This window comes from Camelina sativa, chromosome 11, assembly GCF_000633955.1.
Source record: "Camelina sativa cultivar DH55 chromosome 11, Cs, whole genome shotgun sequence".
In the NCBI taxonomy this organism is placed as follows: Eukaryota; Viridiplantae; Streptophyta; class Magnoliopsida; order Brassicales; family Brassicaceae; genus Camelina; species Camelina sativa.
In genome coordinates this window covers 44,834,859-44,860,206 of record NC_025695.1, presented here as the reverse complement: position 1 = coordinate 44,860,206, position 25,348 = coordinate 44,834,859, and the positions used below count along the sequence as shown (strand labels likewise).

The window sequence follows — 25,348 nt, the reverse complement described above, 5'->3', positions numbered from 1 at the left end:
TTTCATAATCATTCAATCCAACAACACAAGCTTTGCCGTCTTCCTCGTGTTGCTTCATTGTCTTAAGACAGCCACCAGAACGACCTGTCAGAAGAGGCTTCCTCGAGCGGAACAGTCAAGCCCTTTTACCTATTGTAAGCAAGATTTAGCATGTGTAAATATGCTTTCTTGTAGACTACAAAATTTAGCATCTGTGAGATAAAAGTTGTAGTCACTTGCATATTAGGACATGGCATATGGATTCCATCTTCTTTGTGCTTGGATGAAAGAGATTATTGAAGATGTTGGAACTTCGAACCAACCAACCAGACAATATATTATTTGAGCGGCTTAGAATTTTAAGTAGGAAATAAAAAAGTCAACTTGGAAGTTAATGAGAATATCTTTTAACAAACAAAAGAAAAAAAAGTTAATGAGAATCTTATACATATGGTATTGGCCTGGAGAACCGATCCGAAAAAAGAAGAGCTATTATTATGGGAAATATCAATAACTTGGTGAGCAAGTCATTTCCTCCACTGTATTAGGTGCGTGTAGGGTTTTTTGTAGTTGGAGAACAAAACCACCAATTCGTTGATTAGGAATTTGGTTTTCCTTCTCAAATTCTCTTGCTTTTCATTCATGTCTCTGCTTCACAAACAGCCCTTGAAGCTACCATGCTTTCGGAAACCTGTAATAGTACGATCCGCTCCTCCTCTTCTCTCTAACAATGGCTTAACTTCATTGACTCTAAATCCTCCTGGTGTCTTGATCTGTTCTGATCCTTGTGGAGGGGATCGCGGAAGAGTCACTACTACGATGCCTGGTGATGGTGTCCACCTTTCCCTAGAAGCGTTTGAAAAGAGGTGGGAGAATGATGCTAAGATGCGTGACGAGTTGTTTAGGGAATTGGGAGCGATAGGATCATCCAATGGATGGCTACCTACTTTGAAGGACGGCGTGTTGGGTCTCCGAGATATGAATATGAACACGGAAGTAGATCCAAAACGCATTTTGCTGCCACCTCTTGTAACTCTTCCTCATTGCCAAACCCAATATGTCACCAATGTGGCCATGTCCTCCTCTCCCGAGGAAGAGGACTGCGTTGTGGCTGTCAAGTACTTGGGACCCCAACTTAGCTTTTGCAGACCGGCTCAGAGTAAGTCCGAGTGGATCAACGTCCGAATCGAAAGCCCCTGCTTCTTCTCCTCCCCTGTCATGTTTTCCAAGAAAGAAGGCATGTTTCGCATAGCAGGATCTGGAGGCCACCTCATCGGATCATTGGATCGCCACAAACATAGCAAGAAGCCCAAGTTTCAAAGGTTGTGGTTTCAGAACCCCAAGATGACCGAGACGCAACGAGACCTTCTGGATTCGTGCTACACAAGCGAACACTTGGTAGAGTCAGAAATCACGGGTGAAACTTTCATGGTTAAGTTGTACAAGAAAACCGCCAATATAATCGAAGGTATTCCGAGAATGCACACAGAAGCAGTAATGGTGTTCAAGATAGACGAAGAAGGAAACGCTGTTTACACTGAAGACATCGGAAATCAAAGCATTTACGTCACAAGTTCTGAAGCTTTATGTAACCTTTTTAGCACCCGCCTCTGCTTGTGTCGACCTAACTATGTTAAAATCAATGACGTCGACGAAAGGAGAAATATCAAGCTGGCTGATCCAAAATGGAAGAGACGTCAGTCTTCCACTTAACACTATCGCACCAGGTGGAATTACTATTAAGTTCGTGTCTAGAGTCTTATCTTTAAAAAAAAAAAAACTAAAATAACCTTTCAAACACCAAATCTTATGTTCTATTGTTCTCTGCATATGCTCCTGGAGAAGCTTTGCTCACATTTCATTCTTATTGATAACATCAAATAAATAATTAAAAGGAAGAAGGTGACTTCTATATACATTTTTACATGAAACAGAATGAGTGAATAAGTGAGAGCAAAGTAATAGGGATATATATATATCACTACATGAACATCAGTATCATTCCAGAACTTAATGTTATGATCAGTATCCAAGACCGAATAAAAGATTCAACAAAAGGAGGAAATGGAAAAGGGAAGTTGCAAATTTTAATTAGATTTATGGTATAGTTGCAGAAAAGGAATTATAATAGTAAAGGAAAATATCCAAAAAGACAATAATTAATTTGGAGAAGGGATACGTGGTCAGCAAGTCACTTCCTTTTGTATTAATGGTGGTGCCTTTTTGGTGGAGAAGATCATTTGCGTTAATAACATTATTCATGTCTCTGCTTCTCAACCAACTCTCGAAGCTCTGCTTCCAGAAACCTGTTTTGGTAAGATCATCTCCTGTTCTCCCTAACAATGGCTTCTCAACTTCCTTGACACAAACCCCTCCTTGTTCCATCATTTGCGCTGAACCTTGCGGAGCAGATCTCGGGAAACTCGTCATTTGGAATGCTACTGAAAGTAAATACACCCATTTGGAAAAGAAGGTGCCTCTGGAGTTGGTGGATAAAGATGTAACGATAACGATCGGGTCATCCCATGGTTGGGTAGCTACTTTGGAGGACGACAGCAGCATAGTGCGTCTTCAAGATGATCTAAACCCGGTTGCATCGGATAAAGATCCAAAACGCGTTTTTCTGCCTCCTCTTGTAACCCTGCCTCATTGCCAAACCAAAGTTGTCACCAACGTCGCCATGTCCTCATCTTCTCCTGAGGATGAAGACTGTGTCGTGGCTATAAAGTTTTTAGGACCCCAACTCAGCTTTTGCAGACCCGCTCAAAGTAACCCCGAGTGGATCAACATCGCGATTGAAAACCCCTGCTTCTTCTCCTCCCCTGTGATGTTTTCCAACAAGGATGACATCATGTTAAGCATACCTGGATCTGGCGGACACCTCATCGGATCATGGGATCTCCACAAACATAGCAAGAACCCAAAGTTGCAAAGCTTGCGGTTTCAAAACCTTCCCAAGCTGACAAAGGCCAAGCGGGACCTTCTGGATTCGTGCTACGCAAGCGAGCACTTGGTGGAGTCAAGAACCACCAGTGAAACTTTCTTGGTCAAGAGGTACAAGAAGACCGTCAAGATCTTCAAGGGTATTGTGAAAATGAAAACAGAGTTTTTAATGGTGTTCAAGATAGACGAGCAAGGAAACGCTGTTTTCACTCAAGACATCGGAGGCCTCGTCATTTTCCTCTCAAAGTCCGAACCTTTTTGTGTCCCTGCTAGCTCATTTTCCGGCATGTCCTCTAACGGAGTCAGAGTCTTGGATGTCGACGAATCAGCAAATGTCAGTCTGGATCGGTATCAAAGATGTATCATCCATAGTACAATTTATAGAGACGGACTCGGGGCCCCTTACCATATTCCACCTCAAAAAAAAAAGACTAATAGCTGGGATCTGAGTTAGTTTGAAAGTCTGGAGTCTTGTCTTTTCTTTTAAACCATTCAAACAACAAATCTACTTTTACAATCTCAAGCTCTCTTCGTTTTGATCTCGATTGCTTATTCTAACACTCTTTGTACTTTATTTTAGTCATAACCCTGAATTCTCTCACATTAACTCAATTCTTCCCCAAAGACAAAAGTTAAACTATTCACAGAATGGGAAGCCAAGAAGAAAACAAAATCGGTGGGAGTGAGTGATGAGGTTGATAAGCTTTCCAACAAAGGTGAACCTATTTCTATATCCCTCTTGAATCAACTGTCTCTTTCTTGTAAAAACTGTACAATACAAGACGCAAGAGCCAAGACTACTACGCCCTTAATTGAACTTTCAATGTTCGAACCTTTGACCTATGAATATGTATAATATAAATGACCCTTGTGAGTAACATTATATGGTTCAATAAATTTTGGAAAATTCTTATTTTTGTTTTATTAATCTTCTTATTTTTTCAACAAAACAACTTGTTTGGCAATAATCTTCAAACAAGTTGTTAATGATGCCAAACAACTTGTTACAAAGTCCAATGTCCATCAACACCATAAAGAAGCTAATTGTGTCATTCCTCTGCTCTAAAGAGTCCAAACCAAATTACATGATGAAAAAAACAGTGACTGAAATAATCTTTAGGAGACACATAAGAGAAAGAAAAAAATTAAGTTATGTCCATGTAGACTCACAACAAGAAATAATCCCTTCAAAAATATATAGCAAACAAAAACAAAGCATGCCACATTTAAGCTCATATATCAAAATACTGAAATATTATTGTCTCAAAACAGAACCAACATCGCATAGTTTCTCGGTATCTCTCAAAACAGAACCAAAAGAATGCATCCTCTCATAATGTTGCTTGTAGAGGGGAGGGAACAACAACCCTTTGTGGATGAGGAATGTCCATTGTTGGACTCCTTGAGAGCTTTCTGATATTTTGTTCCTCTTTGAAACAATGTAGAAAGGAAGTTCCTTTACAATTTGATTATCCACTTTTATCTTTCTCCAAGACATATATCTTACCCACTTGAAAAAATGGGGTTATTAACGCAAATAAGCAACTTTTGTTTTCCATCTTTTTTCTATCAGTATATTTTTCATAAGCAGTCGCAAAATTTTCTAATGAAGATTTAGTCAAGTGGATCCAATGATAGTAGCTCAGAGATGGTTGGTGAAGGAAGGAAGATATTTGAAGATAAACCATCAAGTATGATGGATTGTTCAAAAAAAAAAGTTGATCAAACTTTGCACCCACTGTTATCTTGGATTATTTCATCAAGTCATTAAACAAAAAACTGAACATATCTTGAAATCCATTTGGTTATTTCTCACTTTTGATTCTAAGAAAGCTAATGCATTTTACTAATCACTTACTTTATGATGGGATTTTGGTTTAATGATTTAGCTCAAAAACTGGTGAACTATGAAAAAAATAGTAAAAGATTTATTGCTCAAAAAGGATTTGTGGACAACTCTTTTATCAAAACTCACTTATCAGTAATTATATACATGCAGCTGCCCAAACCAACAAAAACTTAATTGGAGGATTGTGATTTTACAGAAACTTAGTGAACACAGAGTACATGTGTTACACTTACAAAGGAATGAGGTTTTCATCTCTCATCACACCATATCAACCCAATACAAATTTGAATTTATTGTAGGCCTTCGTTTGGCTTTTCCTTTGAATGAAAAAAAAAATGGTTGACAAGAAAAAAGAAAAATAATTAGTAATATGCAAGTTGTTTTGGATACAACTAGGATTAATAAAACATGATTATTGCCAAACAAGTTGTTTGAAGATTATTGCCAACTGGGAAAAGATTACAACTTGTTTGAAGATTATTGCCAAACAACTTGGTTTAAAGATTACAATTTGTATTAGTGATCACTTAAATACAAACATGATTTAACAACGATACAAATTTGTAACAAAATTTTGCGAGAAACTAATTATTAACGAATAAAACAACTATTAATTGCATGTAGCTTTTAAAAAACATTTGTAACTATTTAGTGACAGTTTAGCTATAAGACAGGTTGTAGCATAACTAGTGACAATATTATCCCGGGCCGGACGTATTGAAGAGGTTGTTTTTATTTTTTTTTTAAATGTAGTTTGTTAAATAATAATTTGATTGTGCACCCACTAAATCTAAAACTCGGCACCCACTAATATCCTGGATTAGACATATGTACTGTATCTTCAAAGGAAACAAAAAAATTAAAGGAAGAAAAAATAACAAAAATCCATTTAACAAATCAACGTAAATTATAAAACCCAATTATATTAATGTAATTGTTTCCACTAAAGGCACTAAGTACTAAGTTTTAATTTAATTGTATATAAATACAATAATATAGTTGCATTCTATTTGTAGCCATGTAGGGTATTATTTGAAAAGCGGTGACGAACCGGTTCGACCTTCTAAGCAATGATGAATGGAATGTTTTGTAGGAAGTTAGTATATGTTTTGTTAATTTTTATTAATTTTTTGTTAATTTTTGTAGGATGTTAGTATACGTATGAGCGTATCATAGATACTTTTGTTAATTTTTTTATTTAATATATGTGCCCCGATGACGTGACGCAGAACACGTCACTCACCATGTCTTGTAGTGGAGACACTTTTTGTTTAGTCTCATTCTCATATGCGTTAAGATTTAAGACATGAAATTGTACATCTTCGTCGTGGAATTGATCTCCGGGTTTCGTGCTACGCCGTAGATTCTCCATCTGGGTTTCGACGTTAACAAGAACATGGTCAACAGCCTCTTTGCAATCTCTCGACCCACGATCCCCGTGACCGCTGACCGTGTCGCCGAAGATCAACGCGACGTTATCGTCTTTATTTCTTAATTCTCATCAAGCTGACTTTTTTTCAGACCCCATTGTGACTATATTTAATATTTATATTGAGAAACTCTTCCAGATCTTATTATGGAGTTCGATAGAAAAAGTTAAAGGTATCGATACTAAGCATATTGCAAATTAAAGCTCACTATCGTATCGTATCGTATCGTACTATTTACTTGCAGCATTGATCAACTTTAATCACTCCTAAAAATCTTTACTTTTTAGAATCAACTTTTGTTCCACCTCGGTATATGTCACTGTACTGACTACTGGTCATGCGTCTCTCTAATAGATTGATTGGTTTTGGATCATGGACCACGCCTTCGTATTGGTTAAACAATCTATATACACAACTGTTGGAACGGTTAATTTGAGGATTCTGCAGTGTTTCTTTGATACTAGAGACAGAGTTTGTAATTTGGACATAATGGTGCATATCTATTAATATCGATATCCCAACACTCATTTCTCTGATTGACTACTTACTTTTCGATTTCCCCTTCTCTCTGAATATAAAACCTAGCAATACGATTTATACCAGTCTGGTCGAGTCAGTTACTAGGCACATTGCAGTCCAGTGTAAGCTTCTCGTACGTTGTTTCAGCCTCCTTTTACGTTCTCTCGGACTGTGCAGTCCTCACCTGCGACACCAGGTGATCCACTTGCTAACTGGTTCTCACTAACAGAATTTGGATAAGGAGAATATCGTGGATTTGGGCTGTGTCGTGCGTACCGGTTCTGAGCAGCTGTAGTGCTCCTGGTCGCCTTGGCGCGAGCTTTTCTTCCCTGTCAGATGATTGCCAAAGAAGTCAAAACAAAAAATGAGGACTAGATGCTCAACAACACATTTTGGAATGGTTACAGCTCTCCAGGGGAGAAGAAGGAGGCATGCGACAATTCACCTTTCCCATGCATTTTTCCAGATGAGGAGCAAACCTTCCTGCAACAATTTGTCGCCCACAGTTCATGCAATTGAAGACTTCACTAGCTACAGGAGGGTGAGTCTGACCAAATATATCAACAACAAATTTGGTGTTGGTTTCAAGGTTGTTGCTAGGATCAGCAACCTTAGCACGAGCTTCCACAGACAACCTCAACTCTTCTTCTACTACCTCCAAATCACGGTCAAGCCCTAGTCGTGCTACCCGGTGACACTCAGATGCTACATCAGCAATCACTGAATCCACAAGATCAAGAAAAACTTGGGACGAAAGCTGCATACAAAAATTAAAGAACTTCTTAACTTAGTAGTTTCCATCAGGAAATTGCTTTGACAAGGAGGAGCAATTTTAACAAAACAGTTTCCCTTTTCTTGGTCTTTCAAATAGGCACCAAGATTCTCTAACTAACTGAAGTGCGGCTCATTAAGGGGAACAATGAGTAAGTATACCTTATTCACTAACAGAGACACTACTACTAGTCTATCAAAGTTACTAAATTTCCAATTTCAGACTCTAGTAAAATTTATCAAAGTTACTAAATTTCCAATTTCAGACTCTAGTAAAATTGATGTTAAATGTTGAAACTGAGTTCAATAGCAGATTGTATATCCTATACACAGCAGCAAACCAATTTATCATCAGATGAGACTAAGTGAACAAAATACCTCAGTTTGAGAAGATTTATTACCATCTGCCCCAGACATTTGAATCCCTCTATCAATCGAGATGGACAATCACGTCTGCCAAAAAAAACACCCAAAATCAAAACCAAATCGTAAATAAGGTGACTACAATTAGAGACTGAATCCTCCACGAACCGATGATAATCGAGGATGTGATCGCTGTATCTACCAGATTCGTTTTTTCAGAGGTTCGAAATCAATTTTATACAAACGAATCAAGTCTATATACATTAAAAAAAACAAAGATACGAAATCGTCATGGAATTAGAAAGCTTACAGTATTATTAGACAGCTGAGTCGCGGCGGTGAACGGAGGACGGAGAGAAAGTTTTTAACTTCAACTCGAGGCGGAGAAGAAACGACCAATCTAGGCCAAAAGCTAAAAACAGTAAACGGCAAGCGTTTCTTCTCTTCATTTTATAAACGACACGCTTTCTCTTTCATCGCGACCTGCACTCCAAGTCGCCTAATTTTTGCTAAAAACTTTTTATAAAAGCCCATCTCAAGGCCCATTCAAACATGTATTGCTGCTTTTCTTTTCTTTTTGTTGTTTGGCAAAATTGCAACTTTTTTTTTGTTTTCTTCTGAAATCTTTCAGAATCACTCAATCCTACAACACAAGCATACAAATACAACGTTTTCTAGTTTGGACAATACGTGAGAAGATAGATATTTTTTGAATGGAACAAAATATAACAGTTAATAATTTTTGTATTTTTTTTTGTTTGGAGAAAGTAAGGCAGAAAAAGAAGAGACAAGAGAATGTGAGACACGAGGAGGGGACTCCTTCTCTCTTACGGAAACTTCCGGGAAAGTCACCGGTGTGGGAGCCACACGATAAGGATTTTGTATTTCAAACGACGACAACGACGTCGTGATGTAGCGCAATCATGCACGTCCTACTCTCACTTTCTACACCAACCTTTATGCAACAAATCCATCTACTAAATTATCTCCACTAATATTTATTTATTTAAACTCTTCTTCTTTTCTTCTGTGGTGGTGACATAGTTTTCTTCATTTGAGTAAAATATTCACACGTTTCATTTTATATTCAGTGAGGAGATAGGAATAGACACAACCCCCAGAGAAGATAAACAAAGAAAGATGATGAATGAAGCAGCCATTAATCTATTATGAGCAGGAGTTGAGATTTCAGAATAAGAGAGTGTACCTCTGATCTAATGGTAACTTCGACGGTGGAGGCCTTGAGTCCTGTAGACGCCGAGGGACTTCCCTTCACAAGAGACAAACACTACGCCATGCATGGTGAGATCTTGACTGTAGTTCTTGTCATCAGCTTTGCCGTCTTCCTCTTGTTCCTCGTGTTGCTTCCTTGTCTTAAACGCCGTTACAGTCACCAGTCCGACCTGTCAGAAGAGGAGGCTTCCTCGAGTGGAAGACTCAAGCCTTTACCTGTTGTAAGCAAATAATATATTTCGGTATATATAGCCACAGGCCAAACAACTAACAACTGCATGTATTGAGTGTCTTATTACAAATTGCAGAACGTCTGTAAAGTCGTCATATTTCTCACTATTGGATAGAACATTACAACATTGTACCTAGCTGCAATTGCAGCTGAAAAATAAGATCCATGGACAACAACAATATGAGATTTTTCACTAATACGTACATATACAAGAAGATGGGGATTATGAATGCAGTTTACCTCCCCGGGGCAATCTAGCTGAGCCCTTTATTTGATGATACAGAACAAATAGAGGGCGCTATTAGAAGAGTAGAACACCGACCAGTGCAGAGGTTAGAGAGATGGTGAGATTGTCGTCAATGTCGGTGCTTATGGGGAGTGACTCCACAAGAGCTGATGCTATAGAGATCACGGCGAAACGAAGAATCATTCCCACGCTATCCTTGATGTAACCAAATGAAGCAAAGTAGTACATATAGCCGACAGAAGCTAAGAACCCGGCGGTGGCCATTCCAATGCTACCAGCAAATGATTTGTTTCTGTTATAAGGAAGCCTCTCTGTTCCAAGACGCCTCCCCACAATGTCAGCCATACCTTTTAACAGCAAGTGAGGAAACATCGCGTGTATAAAATTCATCATTCAAAAGTTGGTAATATTATTGGATCAAACCAAAGCTAACTGTACGTACCATCTCCAGCGCAAAGGTTGCATATTACGGCAATCGCGACTGGGGAGGTTTTCCAACAGAAGATACAGGCCACTGTGATTGACAGTGCATAATAAAGAGGTCCTTTAAGTAGTTCCCTGGTGCAGAAAAAAGCAACTATAGACACTTTGTGAAGTGACACAAAGCAATAATAAAGAGAACTGAATCTTGATCACAGAAACCAAGATTGCTAAGAGATAGTTAAAAAATTGAGATCTAAGTAAAGTCAAATACTAAGCATGATATAGATAGGTAGTACTTTGTCTGAATCAGCTACCTGCGATCTCCATGTCTGCTCATTGACTTGATGGTTCCTTCATCGTGGTACACTCCAAGGCCTAGCAATAGCACCCTTATTATATTGAGTCCAGGTACAAGGGATGCAAAAAGCGCTCCTTGGATCCCAGAGCTGAAATAATTGGTATGTGGGATTAAACTGGTGAAGCTGAAATGCCAAGGAGGTCCTATCAAAATCCGAACCTTTCATTCCGTTATTACCTGAACAACGGCCAGCAAAGCATAAAAACTAGCCCAATATTTATATGCACAAGCTTCCGTATGAGTTTCTGGAAAAAAAAAAAACAAACACCAATGTCAACCGCAGATGCGAAAACCAATGAAAGTTCAGTTTCAACAACAACAAAAAAATGCATTACAGTGTAATAATATTTGGTAATCAGTAGTAACAAAGTCCAATCTATAACAGCACCATAAAGATACAAACTCTTATCATCAGGATTGTGATTTCTAATATTTGCTAATATTTTTATCAAAGATTGTGATTTCTAAGCACGNTTAAAAAAAAAAAAAAAAAAAAAAGCATCCTCGATTTAGGTTCTGAGCAGAGTAGAAGATTCGTCTCTATAATTTTACCAGAATTGTTCAATACAATTGCGTCTCCATTCTCATTGACTTTTTCTTTTTGTTTGGTTTGAATGTAGTCGCCATTAATGCCGTTACTCGATAAAGCTACTAAACTACTGAAGAAGAAGTCAGAGATTATATTATATTTGCTACGTTTCTACTAGGGGAAATTACAGATTTCGAGTAGAAAAAAAAAAAAAAAAATTAAAAAACAAAATCAAAGGAATCGAGGTGTATGTGAAATTGGGAGAAAAGGATGGACCTGGTCGAAGAAGCCGCGTTTGCCAATCTCACCCCAGAAAGTGAGGCAGGAGAAGGCGACGATGCCGGTGATCCCACACGCGCTTAAATCCGATAAAACCGAATTTTCGGGAAACATCACGGCAGCGGCGGCGAGTGAAGGAGACCTACGACGGGAATAAGTCGTCGTCGGAAACCTAGAGCGTGTGGTCGGGATTCGAAGAGTGAGGAATCGTGGTGGAATCGGAGAAGAGAAGAAGAAAGGGAGAGAAGGAGGTGAAATGAAAGAGCAGAGATTAATACTAGTTGTAGTAGTACTAGTCATTTCCTGCAACGACCTTTTCTTCTTCTTTGGATATTGTCTTCTTCATCTCATCCTCATTTAATTTTTTGACAGCAGGGTTAGGGTTTGGTTGAAGCGCACAACATAATTTGGTTTCTTGATAGCCATATTTATTTCCCCTCAAAGAAGAGTGGGCATATCATATGATATCCCTATAATTTAATTTCCCATAAGGGGTGTTTTTTTTTTTTTTTTTTTACTATATCTGGTTTCAGCTTTTGTAATCTGGTCACTTTTGTTAGATTACTGTGATTGTTTTGTTTTCTGGTTTATTGCAATTTTTTTTTTGGTTTATTAGTTTGATTTATAACTATTTTTTTGGTTTACACATGATTAGCCGAATTGTTGATTTTTTTTTTTTATTTTTTTTTTGGGTAGTCTTCTTGTTTGTTAAGGGGAAGCACAAAGTTTTGTTGGATACGACTCGACTAATGAGAGAGTTAGAAAACTAGTGCGAGTTTTGCCGGAGTATTTGTGACCAAAACCGCATGTAATTTTTTTTACTATTTTCAACATGATTTACTGCTTACAAGTTCCAACATGATTTATCCTATTCGTGTGTTTTGCAAGGGTGGTCATTATAAACAAGATTAATCCAACATGTATTCACTATGCTTGTTATGAAATTTAAACTCGTTGGTCTTTATGGAAAATGTCTACTGATCTAGAATTTGCTTGTCCACCTTTTGAGCTTGATTAATTTTGTTCTTCATAGGCTTCAAAATCATATCACAGCCCAATTCCATTAGTGTAAGATCAAGCGGTACGATCAGTCAACCAGACGGACCACAATTTGTTATTATGGGCCTATTTTGGGCTTATATTTGCTAAACAATTCCGGCTAGTTTGTAGTTGACTTTTAGAGTCAGAAAGTCAATATTTTTATGGTTTTGCTTTTCCAATCAAATCATCATTTTTTTCTCTCATGATTATTCTGTTCAGTTGTTGTATGAAAGACAATTCAATTATTGTGCAAATTACTCAGATTTGATAAGTATAGAAAAGTGATTCAGATTTCCTCACATGGCTTGCCGAGACACTTGACCACACGTCTCTTCCCTTGTTACTTCTTTATTAAAAAAACAAAACCAGTTTTTAAAAATTTCAATTGATATCAGTGTTTGAGTTTTTTCTTCAATATTTTTTCATCAAATAATGCCAACCTAATCCTCACATATTATTATTTTTCTTGTTTGTTTAACAATCCTCAATTATTTGTTTTTTGATAAAAGAAAAATTAAAAAAAAATCTCAATTATTCGCTATTGGTGTGTATATCTCTTTAACAAGTACACACACTTGCATGTGTTTTCCAGGTGTACGGGCAAAATAACATCAGAACCTGTTCTGTCTTTTTTTTTTTTTTTTTATTGAATCAAAACGGTTTATGAGAGTTTCGAATCCATTGTTAGAAAACTTGAATTAGTAAAGCTAGTAGTATAAAACTTTGTATGAAGTTTCGCCTTCGCTCTACTAGCATGTCTGGTCTCGAAGGCATTGTTAATGCAGCGCGTGAAGGGTTCGATGCTTTGAGAGCAAAAGGGCATATGAGGTATTCTAAAATACCTTTCTTTTTTTCAAAAAAAAAAAAAAAAAAACTATGAAGTTTTAGAAAGTATTACTACTATAATACCTTTTGCTTTGTCATTTAAATCACAACTAATCCACCAACAAAACTGAATTTTCTTGCTTAGTAGTTATTAAATCATTGCTTAAAAATGTTAAGCTCAATTAATGACATAAGTAACCAACCGATAAGACCGCATAACTAGTTAACCAACCGATAAGACCGCATAACTAGTTAACCAACCTATCTTGGCATCACATGAAACACCATGACGTTGGATTAGTCAGAGAGGCTTGTTCTAATTATATAAACAAACCAAATACGAACCAACCATCGTATTTATACTATATCCTCTATGTAATTATTAAATCTCTTTACTAATCTGAAAAGCTTTCACAAATTACACCCAAAATAAATTGAGTAGTTAATGAGTTAACAAAGAATTAAATAAAAAGAAAGTACTAATTATCTTCAAATATACTACTTTCTTTTTTCAAAATATAAAATATTTTAACTAAAACAATACGCAGATTAAGAAGTTTTTACTTTTAACAAGTTCAACCAATCAAAAATAATACTGCATAATATAAAATACTAAACTAATATAAAAGTTGTATAGAAAATTAAAAACATCTTATATTATAAAACAAAAAACTTTTCTAAAAACATCTTATATTTTTGAGAGAGAGTATAAGAAATTAGTAAAGTAAGAAACAAAAGATAAAGTGGTCTGGTTCGTATCGCACCCATTGGAACCAACCACCAACCAAACTAGTCAGTCTCAGACTCAGTGGTGAAGTTCGTAAACTGTTCCCTCAAAAAAGCGAAATGAAATAAAAAAAGCAAAGAACTAATGACAGATGAGAAATGACTCTCCATGATACCATCACATATATAATCAAATTCTCAACCTTTTCTTTGTTTTTGAGAGAATCAACGACGAACGACGCCATTACTTTGCAAAAAAAGCTTTCTTTTTTGTTCTCCCCAAATTATTGACCTTTTTTTCATATATAATTCACAATCACACTTCATCATCTTCTTCTTCTTCTCTCTCTCCTTTGGTCTCTGCATCAGTGTGTTGCCACCGGAGACACAGCAACTGTTTTGTTTCTTGCTCTCTTCTTAAAAATCATAACCCTTTTTTCTCAGTTTCTGTTATTGAAAAAAAATGCGAAATCTAAAACTCTTTGAGAGATTTAAGAGCACACAAATCCACGCCTTTAACTCACAACAAGACTCTCCTTCTACCAGCACCAACAATGTTACCCCTCGGATCAACTTCTTCGGTCATTCCAAATCCAAATCTCGTTCACTTCTCCCTCATGGGTTCCCCACCACAGAGCTTCTCGAGCCTCCCTTGGAGTCTTACCTCAAACCTATCGACTTGGTTGAGTCATTATCGAATCTTTACCGGAGAATCGAGTCCAGTTCGGAATCCGAGACTTACATGCTCTACCTCGAGCAGTACGCTGTTCTACGCAGTCTCGGTGATGCCAAGCTCTTGCGCAGGTGCTTGCTCAACGCCAGGAGGCACGCCATTGATGTCCCTAGTAAGGTTGTTTTGTCTGCTTGGTTGAGATTTGATAGGAGAGAACACGAACTCGTTGGAGTCGATTCCATGGATTGTAATGGGTTTGCTGTTGAATGTCCTAAGACTTGTTTGACTCATTGTTATGATTTGAATGTAGTTGACAAGGATTGTGATTGCTCTACGGAGTATGAGGATAACAGCTTTGGTACTGATGAGATTAAAATCTCTATTGCTGATGAGTTCTCGGGTTTAGATGAGGCTAGTGATTTTTCCTTCTGCATAGGTTCAGAGAAGGCTAAGTGCGTTAGGTGGCGAATCGCAGCGCTTTCACGTCCCTTTGAGGCCATGTTGTATGGTTCTTTCGTGGAGTCAACAACTTGTGAGATCGATTTCTCGGAGAATGGCATCTCAATTGAGGCAATGTTGGCACTGAACATATACAGTAGGATCAAAAGAGTTCATCTGTTTCGTGTTGAAACTGTCTTTGAGCTGCTTCTATTAGCCAGCAAGTTCTGTTGTGACGATCTGAAGTCTGCGTGTGAGGCTCGCTTGGCTTCATCTGTCACTAACCTCGATAAAGCTTTAACCTTTGTAGAGTACGCGTTGGAGGAACGCACAAAGCTTCTTTTATCTGCTTGCTTGCAGGTGTTTCTGAGAGAGCTTCCCAAGTCACTCCAAAATCCGCAAGTGATGAGATTCTTCTGCAGTTCCGAAGCAAAGGAACAGTTAGCTTTCCTGGGTTCAGAGTGTTTGTACCTGTTGTACTACTTTCTCAGCCAAGTAGGCATGGAAGAGAAACTCACTACCGAGCCTATGCTGATACTGCTAGAGAGAACTCGAGAGTTTGCTCGCACAAACTGGCAAAAGGCTTTGTCTTTGCATCAAATGGGATGTGTTCTGTTTCAGAGAAAGGATTACAAAGCAGCTCAGTTTCATTTCAGATTAGCTTCAAGCTTAGGGCATGTCTACTCATTGGCTGGGGTATCAAGAACTGAATATAAACAAGGGAAGAGGTATTCCGCGTACAAGCTCATGAACTTTCTCATCTCTAGTCACAAGCCACATGGCTGGATGTACCAGGAGAGGTCTCTGTACAATGTTGGGGTTGAGAAACTAAAAGATTTAGCAATCGCCACTGAACTTGACCCGTCTCTGAATTTCCCGTACAAGTACAGAGCTGTGATGAAGTTCGAACAGAAGCAGATTAAAGAAGCCTTCGAAGAGATTGATAGATTAATCCTGTTCAAGCCTAGTCCAGAATGTCTCGAGCTGAGGGCTTGGCTGTTTCTAGCCATTGGTGACCGTGAGCGCTGTTTGAGAGATCTTCGAGCAGTGTTGTGTTTAGAGCCAAATTATGCTGTATTTGGTGGGAGAATGAGAGATGATTTGGTGAAGGCTCTGACCGCGCAATGTATTGAAGTAGAGAGCGAAGCTGATTGTTGGGTGAGGCTTTATGAGAGATGGTCAGCTGTAGATGATGTTGGGTCGTTGGCTGTTGTTCATCAGATGCTTCAGAATGATCCCTGCAAAAACTATCTGAGGTTTAGACAATCTCTTCTTCTCTTAAGGTAAGCTGAATATTTTTGGTTTCTCAGGCAAAACCCTACTTGGTGATGTTTTTGAGGAGTTGACGAAAGCTACATTGTTTTGTGATCTGTGTGTGTGTGACAGATTGAACTGTCAAGGAGCCGCGATGAGGTGTTTGCGAATGGCATGTAACTTGGCTACTTCCGAGGCTGAGAGGTTGGTCTACGAAGGGTGGCTTTTATACGACATGGGTTATGTGGACAAAACTCTTACGAAAGCCGAGAAAGCAATCTCTGTTCAGCGTTCCTTTGAAGCATTTTTCCTCAAAGCCTATGTTCTAGCTGAAAAAAATCTCAATGCGGACGAGATCTCTTGCGATGTTCAGGTTCTAGAGGAAGCCCTCAAGTGTCCTTCGGATGGGCTACGCAAAGGACAGGTTGGCATTTTGATATCTCGCTTTTCTCTTTCTCTTTATTCATATTGTTTTCTTGTTAATCTTTTTTGTTTTGTTTCTGCAGGCTCTGAACAATCTTGGGAGCATTTACATCAATTCAGGAATGCTAGATCAAGCTGAAACTGCGTATAAGAACGCTCTGGAGATCAAACATACTCGTGCGCATCAAGGGCTGGCGCGAGTTTATTTCTTGAAGAACCAACGTAAAGAAGCGCTCGAGGAGATGACAAAGCTGATCGAGAAGGCATGTAGCAAAGCAGCAGCCTACGAGAAACGGTCTGAGTACAGTGAACGTGAAAAAGCCAAAGAAGATCTTGACATGGCCACAACACTCGACCCTTTGCGAACTTATCCCTACAGATACCGAGCTGCCGGTATCTAACTCTTCCTGTTCCTTATTGAACATCTTATAAATTTAGTAGTTAAAGAAGTGATTGTCTGTGTGACAGTGCTGATGGATGATCAGAGAGAGACAGAGGCAGTGGAAGAGCTGTCAAAGGCGATAGCTTTCAGACCGGAACTGCAAACGCTTCATCTCAGAGCAGCATTCCACGAGGCCACAGGAAATCTATCATTGGCCGCTCAAGACTGTGAAGCTGCTCTCTGTTTAGACCCTAACCACACTGAGACTCTCCATCTCTACAGCAGATCCAAGGATCAAGCTTCTTCCATTGACAACACCATTTTTGGCTTAGATTAATTTGAAGGTATCAACCACATTCTCCCATTTGTATAATTCATCGGGATCTCTTAACTTTTATACACAGATGCTGTAAAGAAACTGTCATTTATTATTAATCTTACCAATGGTTTCTATGCAAAGCCAACTGTTTATTATATACAGTATTTAGTCTTTTAGTGCAGAGGAAGATAAAGATGATCATCACTTCAAAGTGTCATTTGTGTATATATACAGGTNACGTGAAAAAGCCAAAGAAGATCTTGACATGGCCACAACACTCGACCCTTTGCGAACTTATCCCTACAGATACCGAGCTGCCGGTATCTAACTCTTCCTGTTCCTTATTGAACATCTTATAAATTTAGTAGTTAAAGAAGTGATTGTCTGTGTGACAGTGCTGATGGATGATCAGAGAGAGACAGAGGCAGTGGAAGAGCTGTCAAAGGCGATAGCTTTCAGACCGGAACTGCAAACGCTTCATCTCAGAGCAGCATTCCACGAGGCCACAGGAAATCTATCATTGGCCGCTCAAGACTGTGAAGCTGCTCTCTGTTTAGACCCTAACCACACTGAGACTCTCCATCTCTACAGCAGATCCAAGGATCAAGCTTCTTCCATTGACAACACCATTTTTGGCTTAGATTAATTTGAAGGTATCAACCACATTCTCCCATTTGTATAATTCATCGGGATCTCTTAACTTTTATACACAGATGCTGTAAAGAAACTGTCATTTATTATTAATCTTACCAATGGTTTCTATGCAAAGCCAACTGTTTATTATATACAGTATTTAGTCTTTTAGTGCAGAGGAAGATAAAGATGATCATCACTTCAAAGTGTCATTTGTGTATATATACAGGTGGACACCTAAAAGGACGGCTCCATTCTCTTTAGTTTCCTTCTGTGGATATGATCTCCAGCTCCGTCCACCACCGTGGAGATAGCCTTGGCATTGCTGCGTCAGCTTCTATTCCAGTTATCTCTCTCACCTTCACCACAACCTCTCTCATTGTTGGTCGCTGAGCTGGGTATGGATTCATACACTGCCTAACCACCTCCAACAGTCTCTCAACAGTATCTTCCTGAAACGTTTTCAGGGTCGGGTCCACAATATCTCTTGCAGGTTTTGGTTCGAGAAACAAAGAGTCCGGGTCTGGTAACTGCGCACTGATGATTTCGAACAGAACAGCACCAAAATTAAAGACATTTGTCTGGGGATCAAGTAATGAGCATTCTAGAAGATTCTTGCTCGAGGAACTCTCCTGAGATGGAAAGATGGAATTGATTACAGAAAAGTCGGAGACTTTGGCAGCATTGTCTTCGGTTAAGTAGACAGAAGAGGAGTCCAAATTTGTGTGCAAGATGGGTGGGTTGAGATTGTGCATGTGCTCTAGACAGTAAGCTATTCCCATGAGGATTCTGAGTCTGGTAGGCCAGTCCAAGTGCTCCGCGTGTTGAGCTGCCATGAAAGATAGGTTCAAACAGTTTAAAGATTGTATCAAGTTAAATAAGAGTTATGGGGAAGATGAATCCTCACAGTGCAGATGCTCAGAGAGGCATCCATTGGGAGCGTATTCGAATACCAGCATTCGGCTGAAGGGCTCTTCCTCGTGGCAATAACCGATCACATTCAGAAAATTCTTGTGATCCACTTTGGATAACTTATGCATCTGCAGAAACAGAGTGGAATTAGTCGTCCCTGTTCAAAAACAAAGTTGCAAACGAGGTTCTGGTACCTTTTGTAGCAATTGTGTTTCCATGGCGGTGGACCAGGCTGTACGAGAACCAGCCCCGGCAGACACAACGGCAATTTCAGCACCAGTGGGCAAAGTTCCTTTATAAATGGTACCGTCTGAGAAAGAGCCAATGACGTTACTGAAATCTTCGCAGGCTGCTTGTAGCTCAGATAGCTGCAGCCTCGGAACATCTGCTGCAATACAAAACTACAAAATAAGAGGAACTCAATATGAAGAGAGAAGAAAGAGAGAGTGTGTTTGCCTGTTCGAAGAGCATCTTGAAGCTGGCCACTGTTGGTCCAAGGCTTGATTGGAATTTTTCGACTAAAGATAAGAAAGAAGATGATTAATGCCCCCGAGACAGTGAATACGCCAACGACTATGCCGACGATCATAAAAACCTTGGTAGACTTTTTTTTAGTTCTTGGAGGAGGAGACTGAGACTGAGACGGAGATGGAGCCGAAGGCACAGGCAAGGGAGTAATAGCAGGTGAGGTCTCTGGTGTTTGTGATGGCACACCACTTTGAGGAGGCCTCGGGGTTTCATCGCCTTCTTGTGGTGGTGGTGGAGGCAGCACGGGATCTCTGAAGGTTGCGGATTCAGGGGATGGTGGGGAGGCATCGAGGGCAGGGCCTTTGCCAGGAAAAGGTGTATCAATCAGGATGCGACGGTTCTCATTAACATGAGAAGAATCAAAGACTTCTACAATCTCTTCAGAAAAGGAATTGTCATGATCCAAAGAAACACACACAAAATAAATTGCTTAGAGAGAGACAGAGAGGTGAGGATCAAAAGAAACTTACCTTGGGAGTTGAGTTTCAGAGGAAGATAGGTGAGGAAGATGATGGAGAATACTGTTGGGAGATTGAATCTCCAACGTCTATTGGATCTCATTAGGTAGGAGATTGATTTCTCTGATCCTGTGGTTTAATATTTTATCTAAAAGAAGAAAGAGAGAAGAGAATGTTGGAGGAGAAACAGTTGAAGTCGTCGTTGAGGACAAAGAAGACTAATCAATCGGTTGCTACTACTCTTTCAACTTCTATTTTAAATTCTTTTTATTACTTTCTTGGGATTTCTCTTTTAAAAACAAAAAAGAAACACAATTTGAAAAGTTATTACATACACTTGAGCTTGACTACTGACTAACTTAACAAAAGTTCGATAATTTTAAACTTTACGCAATTGTCATGTAAATCTTTTACCTGAATTTCACTAATAAATATGTTCTTGATTTTGTATGTTGAATATGACATGACAACGGATTTTAAAACGTAAAGACTCTTCAGTCATTTTGTTTAATTTGAAATAGTCTTTGTTCGACATAATATATTATAGGCTGTTTGCAAAGGCAACACACGGCTACTCGATTGGCTCAGATGGTCGAAGCATTCATGGGTCAGTGGTTGCTCTCGATACCACCAGTCTTCGAGTAGCTGTATTTCAGATACATACAGTACACCAAAACCTCTATAAATTACTTCAGAGAAAAAAGGTATTATAAAATACCTTATGGTTTTTTTGGGTTTAATAATAAGGTGCACATTATTGAATAATTTTAAGTAATAATAGTAACTAGTTTTCTTAAAAAAAACAAAAAAAAACAAATGGGTGATAGTATTCATTTTTACGTATTAGAGTTGTTACTTTTCCTGTGTTTGTTATGTTATGTCAAAGGCCAACAAATCTTTTTTTTTGGTTCTTGTTGTTGACACTTGACAGACCTTTATTTACTACCTTTAAATCATGGTATGGCGGAGTTTTTAATCGCATCTGTAGAACAACAAAACCAAATTTGCGAGGATCACCCCACCCAACCCATAGTACAAATTGACAACCCAAATCATCATTAATAACCAATAATCATTGCAATTGGTAACATATTTTACCTAATCTCGGAAAAAAACTGATCAAAAACATAAAATAACCAAATTTTTTACTTTGTAAGTTAACTCGAATGATATGGACAATCAATCCTTCATCCATGAACAGTTATTATTTTTTTAATAAATTGAGCAATACACCGTATAATTAAAAAAATGACATCATGTTAACCGTGCACATAAATATAAATATACATCTATACTATTAATTAGGAAGCACACTTAAGAATTAAAAAAAAAATAAAAAAAACAGAATGCCATGTATTATCTTTTTTATAAAAAGTTTAGAGAACAAACAAAAAAAACAAACAAGGGTAATTAGGATCTAAAAGCTCGGAAATTTAAGCGGCCAAAGATAGTGCTATTCGGATCGCATATAACCCGTTCGGATCTGGTCTTCGAAGGACGCGGATCCTACATTTAAAAAAATCATTAAATAATTGAAGAGCATCAATGAGAAGTCTAGGCCAAAATCTAACAATTACAATTAATATTCAAAATTAATGAGAAAAAAAGAATATCAGGAAACTGGCAAATTTTGAGGAATTAGAATACTATCAAACTGGCGATATTTGAGGTACTTACTAAATCTCTATTCCATATTTAATTTTTAATATATAAACTGAAATTTAGTTAACATATATCTGAAACAAATCGTCAAAATTATAGGTACTTACCAAAATTTCATATAATATTTGATTCGGTAAATATATGCTAGGTATATTCTCAAATCCACTCACATCGCCTATAAATATTGGAGAGCATACATAAAGTCTTAAACTCATAACATTACATTCATCTTATATTTTCGAAATCATTTGCTGCAAACCATTGTTTGCATACATCCCTCTAGATTATCCCACAAACAATATAGAAAAAAACTGGATTTGTAAACAAAAACAGATTCAAAACTAAATCACCATGTTCTTCTTTCATGCTTATCTCCAAGGTTTTACTAAACTCTTATGCATATTCTTATGATTTTTTGGTTTCGAGGTCAACAGATTATCATATATTTCAGGCCGTCAGGAACATATTCTTTGAAGCAAAATTCTATTTTATTGTTGATTCATTCATAGAGTAGAGAAATATATAGATTTCATAGAATTATTTACTTCATTTTATAAATTTTATCTTTAAACATTATTATCTGACACGTATTCTCTATTTCAAATATTATAGGTAACAAAGATTGTGAATGTGCCACAAAATCAAGAGATTTAATCATAGAGAATGTCATAAAAAAAAATGAGCTGGTACTTTTCACTTCTTCTTATGTTATTTTGTTAATTAAAAGAGTGTTTATATGTTTTTATCATGTTTCATGCCTGTCTTTATAACTATTTTTTGTTGGCCACCTGATTTTGCAGTTTTTGAACTGGGACGAACATGCTGAAGAAAACTTTATAATGAGGTCTTATGTTGTCAATCTTCTTCATTTTTAATAGTGTAAAATTGTATTAACAATTAAATTGTAACAAATAAAAAAATAATGACCAGTACTTATTTTTCTTTAATCAATCGAGTTAATATTTTGGATATTTTATTAATATTATTTTAAATCTCTTTTTCGGTAAAATCAAATAAATCACTTAGTATTAATTATACATATAACATTCATGTCAATATTCTATACCCATAGTGAACTAATTAATAATACATGTAATGTTTTGTATATTTATTTCCATAAACTAAAACATAAACGAAGTCGAATTAGGAAATAAGTTTAAAATAAAGGTATAAAACCATCCATACCATAATTATGGTAAATATAATTGGTTACTTGCCTTCTATAAAAGGTGGAGCGAGTAACAAAATAAACTTATTTCATCATTAAATTTTATATATTTGACAACGATTCTGTGATATCAAAATTAATAAAAAGGTAAGTAACCAATTATATTAATAACAATAAATGAAATCTTTAATACTAACATTCCATATTAATTTTAATCGGTTTCATATATGAGTATATTCCATAATAAGAACTAAATAGTTAGTTTATTCTACAAAACTTGCGTTTAATATAGATTCAAATAACTTTAAATTGAGCATATTTCAATAAAAAAAAGTGGTTAAACTTTAGGCTTTCCAATTTTATATTTAGTTTTCGATAAACTTTCAAAAATTAATAATAACAAAAAGTTCATATTTCTTTAATAGAAAACATGTTTTTCAATTTATCCAGCATATAAATGTTTAAAATAAAAAAATAAATCACATAAAAGTATGTTATGACAAAAATAAACGAAGAAATGTAATCCAATATAGATGAACCAAAATAACAAAAATTAATAAATCAACTAATTTTGCAATATTCTAATATTTTATATGTATATAAATATACAATAATCTATAACTTATATTTATGTTTGCTACATACAAGATTTTCCCTATTAGAAATACAAAATTTATTCTATACTTAATGTCCCATTATTGTGAATGTATTCTCTTATGAAATGGGTATTTGGGAACGGGAATAGTATAAAATGGGAAAGGACAGGACGGAACGGAACGACATGATGGCCTCTCCTAAATATTTGTATTTCTCTTAAACGAGTTTTAGTCGTTTTTTCTCGATTTTATATCAAATTATAACATTTTACGCGATTAATAAAAATTTATCCAACGACTAATCCGGTTCAGTTTGATAGTGGTCTGATTGTTGGATCATTATGAGTTATAAAATATTTGTCAAATTATTATTATTTAAATTTTTCAAACGATAATAAATTAGATTGAAACCAAACGAAAAATCAAACTAAATACTTAACTGATATGAGTTTAAATTTAGATATTATATTAAATATATTTATATAAATATTATCTCACATGTATGTGCGGGACTACATTCGTCATGCGATATGAATTTGAGACCATGTATAAGACATAACAAATATTACGTTCCTTCTCAAAATATTTATATTTGTTTCAAACGGGCTTTAGTCGTTTCAGAAGAGATTTAATCGTTGTGAACATGTTTATATTTGGTTTTATGGTTCATGTGTTTAATGGATATCTAACGGACCATTAATAAGGTTAAGGTTTTATTTTGGCATGACCCCTCGGTCAATCTGAAATTTAAATTACTGATGAAACCATCATTATTTCATAAATTCAAACTAAAAAAATTGTATCAAAAAAAATTATTTATAAACATAACCTCAAAAATAGTTATCCACCATCAATTATTTATCATTGCTACTTTTCTTTTACTACTTTTGCAAATTCACATTTGCCTATAGTTTTTTTTTTAATTTTCTTCCTTACCACATTTAGATCTATAATTTAAAATTCGAAATTAACACTTGTTTTTACAGCAAATCATACAGGACTTTAGCTGCTAATCACGTTCACATAACACATGATCTAATGATTCTCTAAATTATCTTAAAGAAAAAAAAACAAATCTGAAGCTGCTACTAACTCTTTCCATTCCGAATTATACAAATTGGAAACTTCTGAAAAATTAGATTAAAATAACAAAATATTTTTAATTATTCCAATTTTTCGTGTAGTAGTAAATTAATTTTAAAGAAACGAAAAAAAAAACTAAGGAATTAGGGTGGAGGAGATGTGGTGGTGGAAAAGGAACAAGATGAACACCTGACGAGACCATTCTCGTTACAGGCTAAGCAAGTTCTGAACCCTCCTCCTAATTTCTCATTATGAACCTTATGGCTACCGTGACAATCCTTACACGGTACGAATCTATGACCACCGCACATCTCGCATACCCCTCGTTCTATCTTCGGCAACTCTTGTACCAGCTTCTTCAGCTCTCCGATCTCGTGTAGCTTTATCACCTCTTCCTCTCCTCCGATGTACCGTCCGCCGATGAACACTCGCGGAAGCTTCGGCGTTGTATTCTTCTCGTTCTCGTTCTGGTTCTCTTCTTTGGCGAAGATCCGTTGTAGCTCTGTTGAGAAAGACGCGTCCATTGAGAGATCTCGTTCGTCGATTCGTACGGGGAAGCTATGGAGGATCGATGTAACGGATTTGCAGGCTTCGAACGTTGGACGAACCACGCGGAGGCTTGTGAAGTAGACGACGATGCTGCTCTCCGCTCCTGGGATTGAAATCCGTACATCTGGCTCGGGTTTTGGTTTTGCTGATTCCGGATTTGGATTCCGGCGTATAGGTTCGGAATCAGCGCGGAGGAGGGGGTTAGAATGACGAGTTGGCCAGGATTTGAGGATTAAATTAGCTGCGCAGACTCGGTGGAAGACTCTAGAAGCGTTTCTGGGAGAAGGACAAGGAGAGGAAGGGAAAGAAGAAGGTGAAAAATCGTCGGAGCAGAGATGGTGGATGTCTTTGAAGGAAGCGGTGGTGGGAGAGTATGTGTCGTGAATCTTAACCGACGATTTACGCCACGGCCGCCACATTGACGGTGGTAGAAACGGCGGAGAAGTTGAAGATTTTTTTTTAAATTAGGGTTTGTTTGGCATTTGCAGAGAAAAGAATATGGGAGTTTTTTTTTTTTTTTTTT

At 37.1% G+C, this 25,348-nt stretch overlaps 8 protein-coding genes across 10 annotated transcripts; 4 read left to right on the top strand and 4 right to left on the bottom strand.

The window, feature by feature from the left end:
• On the top strand, nucleotides 622-1,692 carry LOC104728976. The gene has a single exon (XM_010447881.1). The coding sequence runs from the start codon at nucleotides 622-624 to the stop codon at nucleotides 1,690-1,692; it is 1,071 nt and encodes a 356-aa protein (XP_010446183.1).
• LOC104728975 lies at nucleotides 2,240-3,426 on the top strand. Its single transcript, XM_010447880.2, has one exon. The coding sequence runs from the start codon at nucleotides 2,240-2,242 to the stop codon at nucleotides 3,374-3,376; it is 1,137 nt and encodes a 378-aa protein (XP_010446182.1). The 3' UTR covers nucleotides 3,377-3,426.
• LOC104726431 (ataxin-7-like protein 3) lies at nucleotides 6,610-8,280 on the bottom strand. Of its 2 annotated transcripts, XM_010445295.2 has the most exons (5): nucleotides 8,165-8,278; nucleotides 7,870-7,944; nucleotides 7,166-7,477; nucleotides 6,997-7,049; nucleotides 6,610-6,904 (listed from the first exon to the last, which is right to left on the bottom strand). In XM_010445295.2, the coding sequence occupies exons 2-5, from the start codon at nucleotides 7,906-7,908 to the stop codon at nucleotides 6,901-6,903; spliced, it is 408 nt and encodes a 135-aa protein (XP_010443597.1). In that variant the 5' UTR covers nucleotides 7,909-7,944; nucleotides 8,165-8,278; the 3' UTR covers nucleotides 6,610-6,900. The 2 variants fall into 2 exon arrangements, with proteins under 2 accessions (XP_010443597.1, XP_010443596.1); XM_010445294.2 differs by having other exon boundaries at nucleotides 6,610-7,049; nucleotides 8,165-8,280.
• On the top strand, nucleotides 8,770-9,512 carry LOC109127731. Its single transcript, XM_019233190.1, has one exon. The coding sequence runs from the start codon at nucleotides 9,072-9,074 to the stop codon at nucleotides 9,318-9,320; it is 249 nt and encodes an 82-aa protein (XP_019088735.1). The 5' UTR covers nucleotides 8,770-9,071; the 3' UTR covers nucleotides 9,321-9,512.
• Nucleotides 9,402-11,604, bottom strand: LOC104726429 (farnesol kinase, chloroplastic-like). The gene is made up of 5 exons (XM_010445293.2): nucleotides 11,153-11,604; nucleotides 10,525-10,592; nucleotides 10,304-10,435; nucleotides 10,009-10,124; nucleotides 9,402-9,913 (listed from the first exon to the last, which is right to left on the bottom strand). The coding sequence occupies exons 1-5, from the start codon at nucleotides 11,453-11,455 to the stop codon at nucleotides 9,621-9,623; spliced, it is 912 nt and encodes a 303-aa protein (XP_010443595.1). The 5' UTR covers nucleotides 11,456-11,604; the 3' UTR covers nucleotides 9,402-9,620.
• Nucleotides 13,815-18,156, top strand: LOC104726427 (ETO1-like protein 2). The gene is made up of 5 exons (XM_010445289.2): nucleotides 13,815-16,141; nucleotides 16,245-16,536; nucleotides 16,619-16,928; nucleotides 17,004-17,470; nucleotides 18,099-18,156. The coding sequence occupies exons 1-4, from the start codon at nucleotides 14,211-14,213 to the stop codon at nucleotides 17,252-17,254; spliced, it is 2,784 nt and encodes a 927-aa protein (XP_010443591.1). The 5' UTR covers nucleotides 13,815-14,210; the 3' UTR covers nucleotides 17,255-17,470; nucleotides 18,099-18,156.
• Nucleotides 17,954-20,117, bottom strand: LOC104726428 (probable inactive receptor-like protein kinase At3g56050). Of its 2 annotated transcripts, none has more exons than XM_010445291.2 (5): nucleotides 19,780-20,117; nucleotides 19,238-19,687; nucleotides 18,976-19,166; nucleotides 18,777-18,909; nucleotides 17,954-18,698 (listed from the first exon to the last, which is right to left on the bottom strand). In XM_010445291.2, exons 1-5 carry the CDS (start codon nucleotides 19,868-19,870, stop codon nucleotides 18,130-18,132), a joined length of 1,434 nt encoding a protein of 477 aa, XP_010443593.1. In that variant the 5' UTR covers nucleotides 19,871-20,117; the 3' UTR covers nucleotides 17,954-18,129. The 2 variants fall into 2 exon arrangements, with proteins under 2 accessions (XP_010443593.1, XP_010443594.1); XM_010445292.2 differs by having other exon boundaries at nucleotides 19,238-19,678.
• Nucleotides 24,271-25,342, bottom strand: LOC104726426 (uncharacterized protein At5g39865-like). The gene has a single exon (XM_010445288.1). It carries the CDS (start codon nucleotides 25,242-25,244, stop codon nucleotides 24,420-24,422), a length of 825 nt encoding a protein of 274 aa, XP_010443590.1. The 5' UTR covers nucleotides 25,245-25,342; the 3' UTR covers nucleotides 24,271-24,419.

Excerpts from the sequence above, each read along its gene's own strand:
- LOC104726431 (XM_010445294.2), bottom strand. The coding sequence starts at position 7,908 with ATGTCTGGGGCAGATGGTAATAAATCTTCTCAAACTGAG. Across the intron at positions 7,478-7,869 it reads ATAAATCTTCTCAAACTGAG|CTTTCGTCCCAAGTTTTTCT; the intron begins GTATTTTGTTCA and ends TTTTGTATGCAG. Across the intron at positions 7,050-7,165 it reads TGGAAAAATGCATGGGAAAG|GGAAGAAAAGCTCGCGCCAA; the intron begins GTGAATTGTCGC and ends ATCATCTGACAG.
- LOC104728975 (XM_010447880.2), top strand. The coding sequence starts at position 2,240 with ATGTCTCTGCTTCTCAACCAACTCTCGAAGCTCTGCTTCCAGAAACCT.
- LOC104726427 (XM_010445289.2), top strand. The coding sequence starts at position 14,211 with ATGCGAAATCTAAAACTCTTTGAGAGATTTAAGAGCACACAAATCCAC. Across the intron at positions 16,142-16,244 it reads CAATCTCTTCTTCTCTTAAG|ATTGAACTGTCAAGGAGCCG; the intron begins GTAAGCTGAATA and ends TGTGTGTGACAG. Across the intron at positions 16,929-17,003 it reads CTACAGATACCGAGCTGCCG|TGCTGATGGATGATCAGAGA; the intron begins GTATCTAACTCT and ends TCTGTGTGACAG.
- LOC104728976 (XM_010447881.1), top strand. The coding sequence starts at position 622 with ATGTCTCTGCTTCACAAACAGCCCTTGAAGCTACCATGCTTTCGGAAA.
- LOC104726429 (XM_010445293.2), bottom strand. The coding sequence starts at position 11,455 with ATGACTAGTACTACTACAACTAGTATTAATCTCTGCTCTTTCATTTCA. Across the intron at positions 10,125-10,303 it reads AGCAGACATGGAGATCGCAG|GGAACTACTTAAAGGACCTC; the intron begins GTAGCTGATTCA and ends TTTCTGCACCAG. Across the intron at positions 9,914-10,008 it reads CAACCTTTGCGCTGGAGATG|GTATGGCTGACATTGTGGGG; the intron begins GTACGTACAGTT and ends TGCTGTTAAAAG.
- LOC104726426 (XM_010445288.1), bottom strand. The coding sequence starts at position 25,244 with ATGTGGCGGCCGTGGCGTAAATCGTCGGTTAAGATTCACGACACATAC.
- LOC104726428 (XM_010445291.2), bottom strand. The coding sequence starts at position 19,870 with ATGAGATCCAATAGACGTTGGAGATTCAATCTCCCAACAGTATTCTCC. Across the intron at positions 19,167-19,237 it reads TCAAGATGCTCTTCGAACAG|ATGTTCCGAGGCTGCAGCTA; the intron begins GCAAACACACTC and ends GTATTGCAGCAG. Across the intron at positions 18,699-18,776 it reads CCTCTCTGAGCATCTGCACT|CTCAACACGCGGAGCACTTG; the intron begins GTGAGGATTCAT and ends CTTTCATGGCAG.
- LOC109127731 (XM_019233190.1), top strand. The coding sequence starts at position 9,072 with ATGGTAACTTCGACGGTGGAGGCCTTGAGTCCTGTAGACGCCGAGGGA.